At 42.0% G+C, this 14,697-nt stretch overlaps 1 protein-coding gene across 1 annotated transcript; it reads left to right on the plus strand.

Annotated features, from left to right (window-relative positions):
* Positions 1–554: 554 nt before the first annotated feature.
* Positions 555–14,441, plus strand: zgc:136908. Its single transcript, XM_012866902.3, has 18 exons — positions 555–1,164; positions 1,427–1,538; positions 1,618–1,790; positions 3,446–3,588; positions 3,687–3,817; positions 4,942–5,073; positions 5,161–5,263; positions 7,186–7,319; positions 7,429–7,564; positions 7,651–7,763; positions 8,552–8,716; positions 9,331–9,453; positions 9,544–9,756; positions 9,846–10,024; positions 10,107–10,236; positions 11,608–11,766; positions 11,978–12,129; positions 12,205–14,441. Exons 1-18 carry the CDS (start codon positions 1,142–1,144, stop codon positions 12,308–12,310), a joined length of 2,427 nt encoding a protein of 808 aa, XP_012722356.2. The 5' UTR covers positions 555–1,141; the 3' UTR covers positions 12,311–14,441.
* The last annotated feature ends 256 nt before the right edge of the window (positions 14,442–14,697 follow it).

Genomic DNA, 14,697 nt, shown 5'->3' on the forward strand with positions numbered 1-14,697 from the left:
AAAATTTAAACTTTAAATGTTGATCTCATCTGATCAGAGTTCTTTCTTCCACGTGTCTGATGTACCCCCTACAGGACTGGAAGCAAGCTTCGAACTTTGCTTCTTGTGGGTTTCTTTCAACAACGGATTCTTTTTTCCACTCATCCGTAAAGGTCCGATTTGTGAGGAGCATGAATAACAGCTTTCACAAGTTCTCCCACCTGAGCTGTGGAACCCTGCAGCTCACCCAGAGTCATCATGGGCCTCCTGGCTGCCTCTCTGATCAATGCTCTCCTTGCCTGGCCTCTCAGTTTAGGTGGACGGCCATTTATAAAATTTGGGGTCCCAAAATTTTACACACAGGTGATCTCTATTTATTAGTTTATGGGACTTTGGGTGCACTGGGGTTTATTTAGGGGCATCCGAGTGAAGAGGGCTCAATACAACTGCTGCCACATGAAATCCCAATAAAAAAAAATATTGCCGTTTGTAGTGGCAGCATGACAACAACCGAGAAGGCTCAACGGAGATGAACACCCCTCGCTGGCATTCACAGGCAGCACGTCGGGAAGGTAACCTCTGGCCTTTCAGAGCAGCTGGTTCTCAGAGGCAGCTCCCTTCATTCACGCAGTCGGAGGTGAAGACAGTACGCCGTGTTTGAAAATAAGAAGCGGCTGATCCCGGGGATGACACGTAATGCAGAGGAGGAAAATCCTGAATTTATTTGAACACACGACTATCCAGCAGTTGAGCAGCTGAGCTACTGGTTTTGCGTTTGCAGCCGAGGAGCAGGGCCAGGAGGAAATATCACATTGCGACCGCTTTGGGACGCTCTCCCAGGATAAGTGCCAGGGATCCCTGCATGTGTGGGCGCACCGTGTTGGGGTTATAACAGGAGAAGCAGACGGACGTATTTATAACAAACAGGCAGAGTGCAGCTCGCGCAAACATGAAGATTGAAGACAAGTGAAGAGGGGGGGAAAGAGAAAAGCCTGAGAATATCTGCTGTGACCTTTTTTGGCCTCTGAAGACCAAAAGTTCACCAAAGACCGGAAAGATCAGGCAGAAAGCTAAAAGCTTTGAAGCATAAAGGCCCGACTGTTGAATATTCAGCAGCGTAAAATTGAGCTTATCTGAATTTCCCAGACAAAGGAGAGAAGAAATGCCAGGCCCAGGAGGAGCAGAGTGAGTAGACCGCTACATTACTTTAAACATGGAAAATAAGATTAACACACCTTGATCTCTGTAAAAGAGGTCAAATGTTTCATCCGAATCTCAAAACCTTTTTATGAATTTAGATGTTCTTAGGTTTATCAGGGCAACAAGCTGCTCCGCGGAGAGCCAAAGAGATTCTAAATACAGCTCAGAGTCACATGAAGAAATTAGATCTTGGTGTGTGGAGCGTGTGGTGCATGTGAAAGTGTCCGATGTGTCTCCTGTTTGGAAGCCCGAAGGGAGAGGATTTCTCCACTGCCATCCTGAAGCAGAAGCACAGACCCAACAGGCTGATTGTGGACGAAGCGCTCAATGAGGACAGCAGCATTGTCAGCCTGTCGCAGGTGTGTGTTTCTGCATGAACTCAGCCAGCGATTGATCTGTGGAGGCGGGTTTGCACTCAGCCTTGTGTGTCCACGTCAGCATAAGACGGAGGAGCTGCAGCTCTTCCGCGGGGACACCGTGGTGCTGAGGGGACGAAAACGCCGGCAAACCGTGTGCATCATCCTGACGGACGACACCTGCGGAGATGAGAGGATTCGGATGAACAGGGTGACGCGCAACAACCTGCGCGTCCACCTCGGGGATGTCATCAGGTAGATCAGATGTGCACCCTACAGTAGATATAGTAGGATGTGTAGAGTGCACACAGACGCACATACCTTAAAGTAGACCTTTCACCTACAAAATGTCCCTTATTTTATTTTCTAGATCACTTCAAAAGGCCTTCCTGGCTTATAGATTTAGTTAAAACAAATTCTCATCACCACCATTCATGAGTCGTTCTGGCAAAAACCTTTGGTGATGTTCAAAACCTTGCTCATTGAGACTAAACAAATAAAACATGTTGTGATGGTGCAGTTATGTTTTGTTTGGAAAAAGAGAAAGCTTTGTAAAAATTTGTTATAAACCAGACATTTTAATATTACATTGATGCAAATCTGTCTTTTCTAGGTTTGAAATGGTTTTGAAGCTCCAAGAGAACTTTAGTCCTGAGATAATTATTATGCCTAAAGTGATGGATTGTTGATATTTTTGGAAGTGAGAACAAGTATCTGTGATGAGCAGAAAATCCAGAATGTATTTAGAATATTAGTTGAAACTTTGACATATTAGACAGTTTGGCTGTCTAATATGTCAGAGTTGTCACTTTACCCCATGTCAGCTTCTGATTGGTTGACCAGGCCCTTGCGACAACTCCTCCTCAGAAAAGAGGACCATCTTTTAGTTCTAGAAGAATACATCAGAAACAAGAGTTGCCTGACTAATTCAAAGAGATAAACAACCATCCTTTTGTGATTTGTTGCATTAAAATGCTGGTAAAAACGTTTTTACCCCAAACAGATGCCTGCTTTAGCTTTATTGTCAGACTTGTTTTAAAAGAACAAATATTTGTTTTATGTCAGACAAAATTATTTGCGTATATACAAAATGCATTTAAACATTGTTTTCATTTATCGAGGGAGAGAAAATGAGCATGAAAACAATCTGGCTCTATGTAAAATGATTCTCCAAATGTTGATTTTATTTCCCATTTTCATTCTTTCTCTTCCTACATTAAAGCAGAAACTAGAACTTGGAACCAGACCATAAAACTCTTTTTTTAGGTTTGTATGACAATGAAAAACATTTTATCAGTTAACAATTGTAGTTTTGAGTGTTGGCAATTAGGAGATCTTTATTCAGTTTAGCAGTTCTTTAATGTTAACTCTCTGGGTTATCAACAATCTCTTGAATTTGTAGTAACATATTAGACTTAGAGTTCTAAATTGTTCTAAATTGTTTAGTGTTTGCGTCTTTTGTGTTTGTTCATCAATAGTGAATAACTATTAGTCAAAAACAATACATTTGTTTCTTGGTTCCATTTTTTTTCTAGCTTTCTTTAATTGAAGTGTTAATTATCTTTTTCTAAACAAATTTAAGTCCCAAATTGTTTAGAAATCTCACAATTCTTCTTTTATAATTGAAGTTTCTCCAACTTTATTCATCAGACTAATTCTTTTTAACATTATATATATATATATATATATATATATATATATATATATATATATATATATATATATATATATATATATATATATATATATATATATATATATATACGATAAGCAGAGCTGGTAAACAAATTGGATTTTTGAAAAAACATTTCTGCTGTCTTTTCCCACAATAATTAATTTATGAAAATTAACACAAACTACCTACAGATATAGATGAAAACTGAGATTATTTTGTGTTTTTGACATAACAGCATCCATGCTTGTCCTGACATCAAGTATGGGAAAAAGATCCATGTCCTCCCCATTGACGACACTATTGTGGGCCTGGCAGGGAACCTTTTTGACGTTTTCCTCAAGCCGTACTTTCTAGAGGCATACCGGCCGGTACACAAAGGTACGAAAACGAGACTCTTGACATGAAACGATAAATAACCCAAACCTCTTCTTTTGGGTGTTTCTGAGTGAGTTGCATTGTCTTGTCTTTGACATCAGGTGACATTTTCTTGGTGAGGGGGAGCATGCGAGCCGTCGAGTTCAAGGTGGTAGAGACGGAGCCGAGCCCTCACTGCATTGTTGCCCCAGACACTGTCATCTACTGCGAAGGAGAGCCGATCAAAAGAGAGGTCTGTAAGGATGTGTTGCGTTTAGAGAGCATGTGATGGGAGAGGTCCGGACGTTTTTTTAAATTTTTTTTTACACAGGCTGTCAAGAAGACATGTTTTCTTTCAGTCCTTGTTTCCTGTGGAGAAAATGTAGAAAACCACCGGAAAGTGGGTTGTTATGCATTTAGGTCAGTTGGTCAGTTCCCATTTTGCCTTGTTATAACCAATAACCTTTGTCATTCTGTATATTTCTATTATAAAATACGACAGACCATGGGTGTCCAACCCCAGTCCTCGCTGACCGTGTCCTGCATGTTTTTTCGACATGTCCTTGCCTAAAAACAGCTCATTTAAATGGCTGAATTAGCACCTCTGCAGTCCATCATGTTTTGCAGGACCCTGCTATTGACCCATTCACTTGATGCAAGTGTCCTGAAACCAGGGTAAGATTTAAAACATGCGGGACACCGGCCCCCTGACTTTGCACATCAAACGCATGCATTTGCATTCAATCCCCTTAACTCTGATACCTGCACATAAAGCCCAGAGCAAGTAATGCTGTCAGAAGTCACATGATTAGTAAAAAAAACTGCGTGTGGTTTAATCTCAGTATGAATCCAGCTGTTCTGTGAAGACCTCAGCGGTTTTAATAGAGATCATCGGTGAGCATAAAGCAGCGCTATGAAACAATTTACCAAGCATTGAGCATCTCAGAAGGCAATGTTTAATCTATCATCAGAAAATGGAAAGCGCATTGCACAACTGCAAATCTACCAAGACATCGGCGTTTACCTAAACTGACAGCTCTGTAGAGGAGCGCGTTCATCACAGACAACTCTGGAGGAGCTGCAGAGATCCCCTTAAAGGGGACACAGCGAGCATGCAGTAAGGTGTTGAGTCACATGATGCCGTGTCCGTCTGTTACATGAAATCTGTACGTAATATTTAAATATTAAGAAACTGGTTTACAGGAAAAGACAGCTGGCTGCGTCACAAACCTTGAACTTTAGCTGTTCAACAGAGCAACATGAAGAGAAGGAATCTTCGTGAAACACGATGAGAATTTGTTGTGTTCCCACACGTTTTAAGAAAGTATCTCGATCTGGTTGTCAGAGCATCCTGGATGTTCCTGCTTTCTGTGACAGGACGAGGAGGAGAATCTAAATGATGTTGGGTATGACGACATCGGAGGCTGTCGGAAGCAGCTGGCTCAGATCAAAGAGATGGTGGAGCTTCCTCTCCGGCACCCGGGACTCTTCAAGGCGATAGGAGTTAAGGTGTCGTGCTGCCGATCCAACCATAAGACCGCTTTCTTTAAATCCTAACATCAAGCACTTCACTTTTTTTGTTTCTTTCTTTCTCAGCCCCCGAGAGGTATCCTGCTTTACGGCCCTGCGGGGACAGGGAAGACCCTTGTGGCCCGAGCGGTAGCCAATGAGACTGGGGCTTTCTTCTTCTTAATCAACGGTAAGTCACTTTCCCATGATTTAGTCACGTCACACTGCAAAGGGCTGTTAAAATGTTCCCTTGCAGATTTCTTCTGTTTTTTCTTTTTTTTAACACCCAGATGCTTCTGGTCATGAAACAAAGGTTCATATTAGACATTGTTAAATCATAAATTAAACTGCAATTATGCACTGTCTTTGGACAAGGTAGTTCAATTTAACAAGTCATTCCCAGGCTTTGTAACTGACTGACCTGTAGGATCAAGAAATCTTCTAAACAACCTGTCCGGCAGCATGAAGTAAACTAAAAGCTTTCAAAAAGAAAGAAATTTAAGAACAGATAAGAAGCAACGTCACTGACATCTGCCAGTCTGGGAAGAGTTAAAAAGCTGTTTCCAAGGCTTGAGGACTCCACTTATAGAATTTCTTCACAAATAAAGAAAAGGTGCAACAGGGGGGAACCATTGCAGAGAAGCTGGCCTAAGAAAACTACTTCAGGAGCGTATGGATGGCACCGTGGCCCCTGGGGTCCCAAAAGAACCCAGGAAAATAATATCTCAGAATAAAAGAGAATATTTTACTGCAACTTAATGTTGCTTGATGCCGTTTTTGCTCAATAAAGATATTGGGCAAGGATGGCATCTATTGGAGGATTCAAAGGGAAAAAACCCTGAAAAAACACAAAATGTTCACAGAGGCCGATTTAAACATTGACCCTGAAACAACGTGAGGATTTTTGGGAGTTGTACTGATGTGAGACGGTGTGATATCCTTTACATTTGGTGTAAAACAAATGCAGTTTTTAAGAAAAATATAATGCTGAGAGTCAAATGTGTGTGTTGGTGGGAGGTTTTCAGCCTCTGCTGCATCAAACATGGACAACTTGCCATGACCGATGGAAACAGGAACCCTCCTCCCAACCAGAAAACCCTGAAGCAGAATGCCCTGACGTAAAGTCTGTGACTTTACGCTCAAGCGCACTTTGAGTTTGCAAAATAAACCAAAACAAAAAGAAGGCTTTGAAGTGGCCTAGCCAAAGCCTCGACTTAAACCCAGTTGAGATGCTGTGACAGGATGGTGAACAGGCGGTGAATGCTCAAAACCCCTGCACCGAGGCTGAAATGAAATAACTCAGCAAAGAATCCACACCGATGTCTAAAGTGTCGTCATCTGGTCCGAAACACAGCTGATGGCAGATGTTGCTGCCAAGGATACCACAAGCAGCTGTTGGGTTTAGATGGCAGTAGCCTTTTCATACACAGTGCCAGGTTGGTCTGGATAGATTTTGTAATAAATGAAACTGTTATTTGAAAACAGAATTTTGTATCGAATCAGTTATTCTTTGTCTGAGGATAAAATCTGTTTGACCTAAAAGCAATTAAATGGATCAATGTGTGCTTCTGTGCTTGTTTGTCTCTCTTGTTGTGTCTCTGCTCTGTCTTCTCTAACTCCCAGTCAGTCGAGGCAGATGACCGTTCATACTGAGCCTGGTTCTGGTTCTGATGGAGGTTTTTCCTTCCCTTTAATGGGGAGTTTTTCTTCCCACTGTCGCTTCATGCTTGCTCAGTATGAGGGATTGCAGCAAAGCCATGTACAATGCAGACGACTCTCCCTGTGGCTCTACGCTTCTCCAGGAGTGAATGCTGCTTGTTGGGACTTTGATGCAATCAACTGGTTCCCTTATATAGGAACATTTTTGACCAATCTGTATAATATGATTGATTTTGACTTTGTAAAGTGCCTTGAGATGACATGTTTCATGAATTGGCGCTATATAAATAAAATTGAATTGAAATGAAATGTTACAAAAAAAAAAAACTAAAGCACTTCATCAAGAGGTTTACTGAGAGATACGGGAGACTATCAAATGTTATTTCGTGTAGTGAAGTGGGTTTTCTTATTTCTAGCTCAATTCAGGAGATCCTAACATGATTCTGTCACAAGGTCCCGAGATCATGAGTAAGCTGGCAGGGGAGTCGGAAAGCAACCTGAGGAAGGCGTTTGAGGAGGCAGAGAGCAACGCTCCGGCGATCATCTTCATCGACGAGCTGGACGCCATCGCTCCCAAGAGAGAGAAGGTGGGCAAACTAAGATGAGCAAATGCACTTGTTTCACAAGAAACTCACACCCCGCACACATACCTTTGGGATCTTCGCTGCTTTTGCTAAAGTAATGTTGTGCGCACAGACTCACGGTGAGGTGGAGAGGCGCATCGTGTCGCAGCTCCTGACCCTGATGGATGGCTTGAAGCAAAGAGCCCACGTGGTTGTGATGGCGGCGACGAACCGGCCGAACAGCATCGACTCGGCTCTGAGACGCTTCGGTCAGGACGGCCACACATACGTGCACGTGTGCAAAAAGCAAGCGCTGACATGCGGGTGTATTCACGGAAACCCCGATGCTCTCCAGGCAGGTTTGATCGAGAGATTGACATTGGGATCCCCGATTCGACCGGCAGGCTGGAGATCCTGCAGATCCACACCAAAAACATGAAACTGGCGGATGATGTTGATCTGGAAAAGGTGAGCTGCTGCAACAGAGAGGTTTAAAATATAACATTTAATGCTACACAGTAAAAAGTGCTTGAAAAATAAGTAAAGTTTCAACAGATAAGTGGATTTGCCCTTAATTAAAGATTATCTGCCAATAGAAAGAGTATTTTGACCCCTAAAATAAGATCATTAGATATACTGCACTTGAAATATGATGACAGAGATGAGTTGTTCCTATTTTAAGTGCAAAAGTCTTATTCCGTTTGGCAGATCATTTAAACTTACCTGCTCAACTCAAGGACAAATGCACTCATTTTAAGAAAATCTATTTATTTTTAGTTCCCTTTTTGTGGTGTAAAATCATGAGCGCATGAGGGATTTATTTCACAAATCCCTTTCAAAATAAATTATTTGATTCTTCTAAGCAGGGATACAAGCTGACTGCATTCAAATGATGGCCTGCTGCAGGCATTTATGGGGAGAGCCAGCTGTATGCAAATGAATCTAAATTAAACACCTGAGTCTCACAGACCAGTGCTGTTTGTGGCTTATACCTAATAATCTTTCAGGACTAAAAGCTGGCCTTTTAAACCTGACTCCTGCAAGTAATAACAGCTGTGAACTGGTGAGATTTGAACAGAAATCGTCAGGGCTGTCAGAAAGACGCTGCACTTGAAAATAACAAAACTTACTAATATGTTTACTTTAAAAAAAAAAAGGCCAACAATATATTTTCCACTGACACCACAGAGATTATTAGCCAACAACCCTTCTGCTTTTACTGATGTTTGTTCATGTGGTGTTTAATTTGACGTCAGATCGGAGCAGAGACACATGGGCACGTGGGCGCCGACCTCGCCGCTTTGTGCTCAGAAGCCGCTCTGCAGGCAATACGCAAGAAGATGACGCTCATCGATCTGGAGGACGAAACCATCGATGCTGACCTGCTCAACTCCCTGGCCGTCACCATGGATGACTTCCAAGTTAATATGCAATACCCACTCATGCTGCATGCTCAAATGCAATGCTTACTCCAAGAATTTGAGCTATGGATCTGTGTAAAAGGCTGGATTAATACCTGTTGCTGCAATTTTGCTTCCAGTGAGCCCAACGTCTTTTAATCTTTTAAAATTGTGTTAGTGTTAGGATGCCATTTGAATCTATTTTCCATCCAGTGCCTGACCATTTTTGCATGGATAATTGCCTGTTTGTACACTAAGTCAACTGACCAATGAAGCAATTTTCATTTTGATTCCATCACTGTGCCAAAGACTAAATTTCTTAAAGTGAAAAACACCAAAGGTGGAAGGTTAGGCTCCGTGCTATGATCAGGTACAAGGTTTTGGCAGCTTTTTCTTTAATTTCCCGTCATTACCTCAGAAAATTAAGGGAAAAAACTGCCAAATCCTCAAGAAAGACTTTGACAGATTTTAGGAAATCAACCAATTTAAGAGATTACAGGAAAGTATTACTCCGTGAAAGCAAAATGTAAAGGGGGGTTTAACACTTCTGCACAATACCGTGTACAAGACGACTTCTAAATGTTTTTTTTTTATCCTTTTGGTAAAATCGTCCCACTACAATTTGGGCAATCTAGTGGGCCCTGAGTCAAAGCAACCCATCAGCTCTGAGAGAGACAGTGGCAGAGGTTCCTCAGGTCAACTGGGAGGACATCGGTGGTCTGAGCGAGGTCAAGCGAGAACTCCAGGAGCTCGTTCAGGTGCAGGAACCATTCGCAGCATAGCCTGCACTAGAACTACAATCATAACGCTCTTAAACCATCCATTAATGTTTGTCGTGATATCTCCAGTATCCAGTGGAGCACCCTGACAAGTTCCTGAAGTTTGGGATGACCCCGTCTCGAGGGGTGCTGTTCTACGGCCCCCCCGGCTGCGGGAAGACGCTCCTGGCGAAGGCCATCGCCAACGAGTGTCAGGCAAACTTTGTGTCCATCAAAGGACCGGAGATGCTCACCATGTGGTTCGGAGAGTCGGAGGCCAATGTCAGAGATGTTTTTGACAAGGTGAGAGGTTTGTGAAGCGACAACAGATCGAGGCACATCTGGAGCTTTTAATGTGCAACCTTTTGGCGACTGTTCCTTCCCTCCTGCAGGCCAGACAGGCAGCCCCCTGCATCTTGTTTTTTGACGAGTTGGACTCTATCGCCAAGTCCAGAGGAGGCGGGGCGGGGGACGCCGGCGGCGCCGCCGACAGAGTCATCAACCAGATTCTCACTGAGATGGACGGCATGTCGGACAAGAAGAACGTTTTCATCATCGGTGCCACAAACAGGTGCCTTCTCTGTGTATGTCTTCCCTGCATAATGGCAAACAGCTGAAAATCCATGTTGACGTCCCTCCTCCCGTCGACCCAGGCCGGACATCATAGACCCGGCCATCCTGCGGCCGGGCCGTCTGGACCAGCTCATCTACATCCCGCTCCCCGACAAACCCTCTCGCATGGCAATTCTTAAAGCTAATCTGCGCAAATCACCGATTGCACGAGTAAGAAATACACAGACACACATCTCATCTGTTGACGGATCTCCATCCCAGCTTTTTGGCATGTAGCCGTCAATGATGGACAAAAAAAAAGGTCTAAAGCTGGTGTATTAAAATGTTAGATATCTGTTAATGAATGCAACGCGTTCAATTTTAACTCCATGCCATCCCCTCATCATATTAAAACTTCTTATTGTATCCTTGCATTAGACCTTTTTACCCAGAAGTAAATGGAGTTATTTAGCCTTGGAAAAGTCCTCACACCCCTTAAACTTTTTCACTTTTTGTCTGGTTGCAACCTGTTCGTCCTGTGCATTTGGTAGCGATTTTTATTCGCCAGACCAAAACAAAGCAATGCTTAACAGGGCAACGTTCTTAAACATTTTCTAGAAATGCCAGCAATCTGAAATGTGCAAAATACAGCTGTAAGACGTTTTTGCCCCAAGGACACAGCAAATAAGTGGATGAGGGAGCTCTGATCAAATTAGACCACAATTTAACCTTAACCAAGACAAACAATGTGTTTGGTTGAAGACCAACATTGCTAAAGGCACCATCCACGGCGTGAAAATAGGAGGTGGTAGCATCATGCTGTGGGGAAGCTTCCCTTTAACAGGGACATGGAGGCTAGTTAATGTTGATGGGGAGATGGATGGATCAAAACACCGCGGAAATCCTACAACAAGCTCGAACAGATGTGACGTCACAGCGGAGTGTCACCTTCCAGCAGAACAACAACCCTAAACCCACAGCCGTAGCCATAATGCAATAGTTTAGATTAAAGAATATTCATGTGTTAGAATGGCCTAGTCAAAGTCAGGGCCTAAATGCAAATGAGAATGTGTTGCAAGATGTGAAAGCTGTTGTTCACAGATACTCTCCGTCCAATCTGACTGAATACGAGCAAAGAAGGAGGGCCAGAAATGTATTTGTTCATGTACAGAGCTGGTAGAGGCAGACCCCAAAATACTTGAAACAATTGGTTGTTCTGGATATGAATACTAATGTCGGTCTGTCACATAAAATCCTGTTCAAATTCATTTGAGATTGTAGCTATAATGTGACAAAATGTGGAAAAATTCAGGTGATGTGGTAGAAATATCCCAACCGTAATCGTGTAATACAAAATAAATTGACGGGTACAGAGTAAAAAAAATAGAAGAGAAAAATAGTGTTTTTATTACCGGTTTAATCCAAGTTCTTTGAGGCGGTAGTTTATAATTTTAGTGTCTCAGTAAAGTTTATTATTCCAACATTAAACCAGCTGAATACTCCTGAATAACAGAAATGTAAAGTTTCAATGTCTAGAAAGTGCCTTTGGTTTTTTTTCCCCCCCCTGCTGCTTCTTTGTTTAAATGGGGTTCCTGTCTGTAGGACGTAGATCTGGAGTTCCTCTCTGGGATCACCGAGGGTTTCTCCGGAGCCGACCTGACCGAGATCTGTCAGCGAGCTTGTAAGCTGGCCATCCGGGAGGCCATCGAAGCCGAGATCAAGGCTGAGCGTCAGAGGCAGAGCAGACCAGGAATCCCAATGGTCAGCTATCAATGCTGCTCTACCATTTTAACTCTACATTACACACATTTAGCATTTTGGACTTCATTTCACTTCAACAAAGACGTCGCATCTTAAAGCACTGCTGAGATTTTCCTGAAGGGCTGCTGTGTGTTCTGCGACCTTCAGCCTTTGGACTGGTATTCTGCAGGAACAGGTTTAATCTAATCCTGCTCTGGTTCGCTTTTTACAGGACGAGGACTTCGATCCGGTCCCAGAGATCAGGAAGGACCACTTTGAAGAGGCGATGCGCTTCGCTCGCCGCTCCGTCAGCGACAACGACATCCGCAAATACGAGATGTTTGCTCAGACTCTGCAGCAGAGCCGAGGTTTTGGGAACTTCAGGTGTGGACAAGCGTTGCAGGCTTTGTTTTTTTTTATTGTTCTCCAGATTTCTCACTTTAGATGTCCCCCCCTCAGGTTCCCGTCTGCTACCGGCACCCGGTCTGGAGATCAGGGGTCAGGTTCTGGATCGGAGAGGCCGAACCAGTTCAGAGAGGAAGGTGATGAGGATCTCTACCAGTGATGATGATGATGATGCTTTGAGACTGCTAGTGACAGAAAAAGACCGATTGAAAAGTGTCTGTCTAAATTTCTTTTTGACTGATAGAAATTACATTAACATGTAAAAATATAAAAGATTTGATTTTCACTTTTAGAATCCAGTGAGAGTTTTTTAAGCATACAGTTTGGAATGATGGTGGTAAATGAATAATGTTGAGTTGTTTTGTTCTTTGCATTTTATTGTTTGTTAACTGTTGAGAACGTCTAAGCAGAAAAATAAACCGGGCTTCTGTTCACTCATCCAGTGTTTTGCGTTAAGGATAGTTTTTGATCCAAGATATTTCTATAAATACTTTTTGTCAAAATAATTATAGCCTACCCACAAACAGCCGATGATATCTCTGTATTGATTTAGTGTTGATACTTGCTTATATTAGACTGATTCATTGTCTTGTGACATGCAACATTTTGGTTCTTTAACACAAAATGTTCATGAACTAAAGATCTGATTTTATTTGTGTTCAGAGAATATTATGAAAAATATGTTCATGTTTTAAAATAAGCCAAACAGAAAATGAGTTCCAAATAAACCTTAAAGTACCTTGCTCAACACTCTGAGCAACCAAATTAACTTGTGTCAATATTTTTGTAAATGTGTTGGTTTTTCATCGAATCATTTCTCAATGAAATGCGGTTTTCCCTGTTGGCTCCAAGAAAAACACAGTGCATGATTTTTTTCATTCATGCTTTCATCATACTTTAAAGTGGGAACATATCATGCTTTTGAATTCTTCCTTTTCACATTTAAATAAGTGATTTGCGGTTTATATAACAGGGGCACTGAAATATCTGAATTATTTGCTAATTTACCCTTTCTACCCCTGTTCTGAGGCGCGTCTGAGAGTAACTCGGTTTGGTGCAGTCTCTTTAAGTATAAAGGAGGCCTGTACCCCACCCTCACCCACGTGGGTTGATACACCTTCTAACCAAATATTTTCACATATCCACTTGAAGCTTCGGCATCCTTGAGCTTGGACTACAAAATCATAAAAAAGCAAAAAATGGTAAAAAGATAAAAATGGCAAATTCATGAAATTGGGAAGTTGGAAGTCCTTCACCTTGTTCAGTCCTGCAAATACTGTGACGTAATTGATCAAAAACCGTAATAGATAACAGAGAAACTGAGCAGCTTTAAAAAAGTATTACCCAAAAAGAAAATGAAGATGTTTATGCAGCATCTGGACAGATTACATTCAACAAAATGTGTTTGAGGGCTGCAAAAATGGATTTTGCATGCTATGCTCCCTTAAATGGGCCTATGTACTATGACTACAAATCTCTATGCCAGTAACGCACTCTGGTTGCATTCAAATGGCTTTCCCATTAAATTATTGCGTCCTGCTTTTAATGTTTTTTTTTCTGTGTTTTACTATTTGTTTTGCCTCTATTTTTTGGTAAACCAAGCGCTTTAGTGTATATTTACAATAACAAGACCATGTGACCAGAGGTACGATATTGTGCATGCGCACAATGAGTAAACAAGGAGAAGCAATAGTCAGTAACATCTGGCACAGGTGCAACAAGAAAGACTAAGTAACCAAATCCCTGTAGATCGGGTCGGTCTTCGACCACGCTGAGCTGTCACTTTACTGCGAGGCATTGCAGGTCGATCTACTGGCTCTTACAGTAGCTGCATCAATTGTCGCCATCTTGCTTTCTGATAGTTCTGCGGTCCTGCCGGCAGATGGCACACAACAATGTTGTGTGAATATAAACATTTATGTTCATGTCTGCTGATTGCGCCAGGTGCAAAATTCCTTTCAGACTCAAAAAAGACTAAGTCAACGCTATAAGGATGAACGCTTGGTGTATATTGTTTTATTTGAAGATAATTGTATGATTATTTTTGTATTTTCCTTTTATGGTCAAAAATGTGACTGGGCCCCTTTAAAGTTTAAAAAAGTAAAGAAATCAGAATAAATAAATCAAAATTGGCCTATCTTTTGTTTTTCAAAAACAGATTGGTAATTTTAAAACTTACTTTTAACTCTCCATCATCTGTTGTGCACGAATGAATGATGTCATGTTGTCTGAAACCCCAGAGCAGGACTGTCTATTGTTATAAATGCATTAAAGACCTTTATTAACTTTCAGCTGCTTCCATTCATGTCCTCTATGTTTGCCAATATCACTACGTAGCTTCGCTAACATGAGATATCCAGATGCTGGGAAATATGGGAATCCTGAGAAACCCCTGTGTGCATAAGAGTAACCATACTGGTCAGAGTTGGAGTGGAATTTACAACCCCCCCCCCCCCCCCCCCTCCCCAACACTGCCAGATATTATGTTAAAAAAAATTATTCAGCAATATAGCGAATAATTGGCAGATTGTCCTCAACAGGGAGTAC

Source organism: Fundulus heteroclitus, chromosome 5, assembly GCF_011125445.2.
Source record: "Fundulus heteroclitus isolate FHET01 chromosome 5, MU-UCD_Fhet_4.1, whole genome shotgun sequence".
Lineage (NCBI taxonomy): Eukaryota > Metazoa > Chordata > Actinopteri > Cyprinodontiformes > Fundulidae > Fundulus > Fundulus heteroclitus.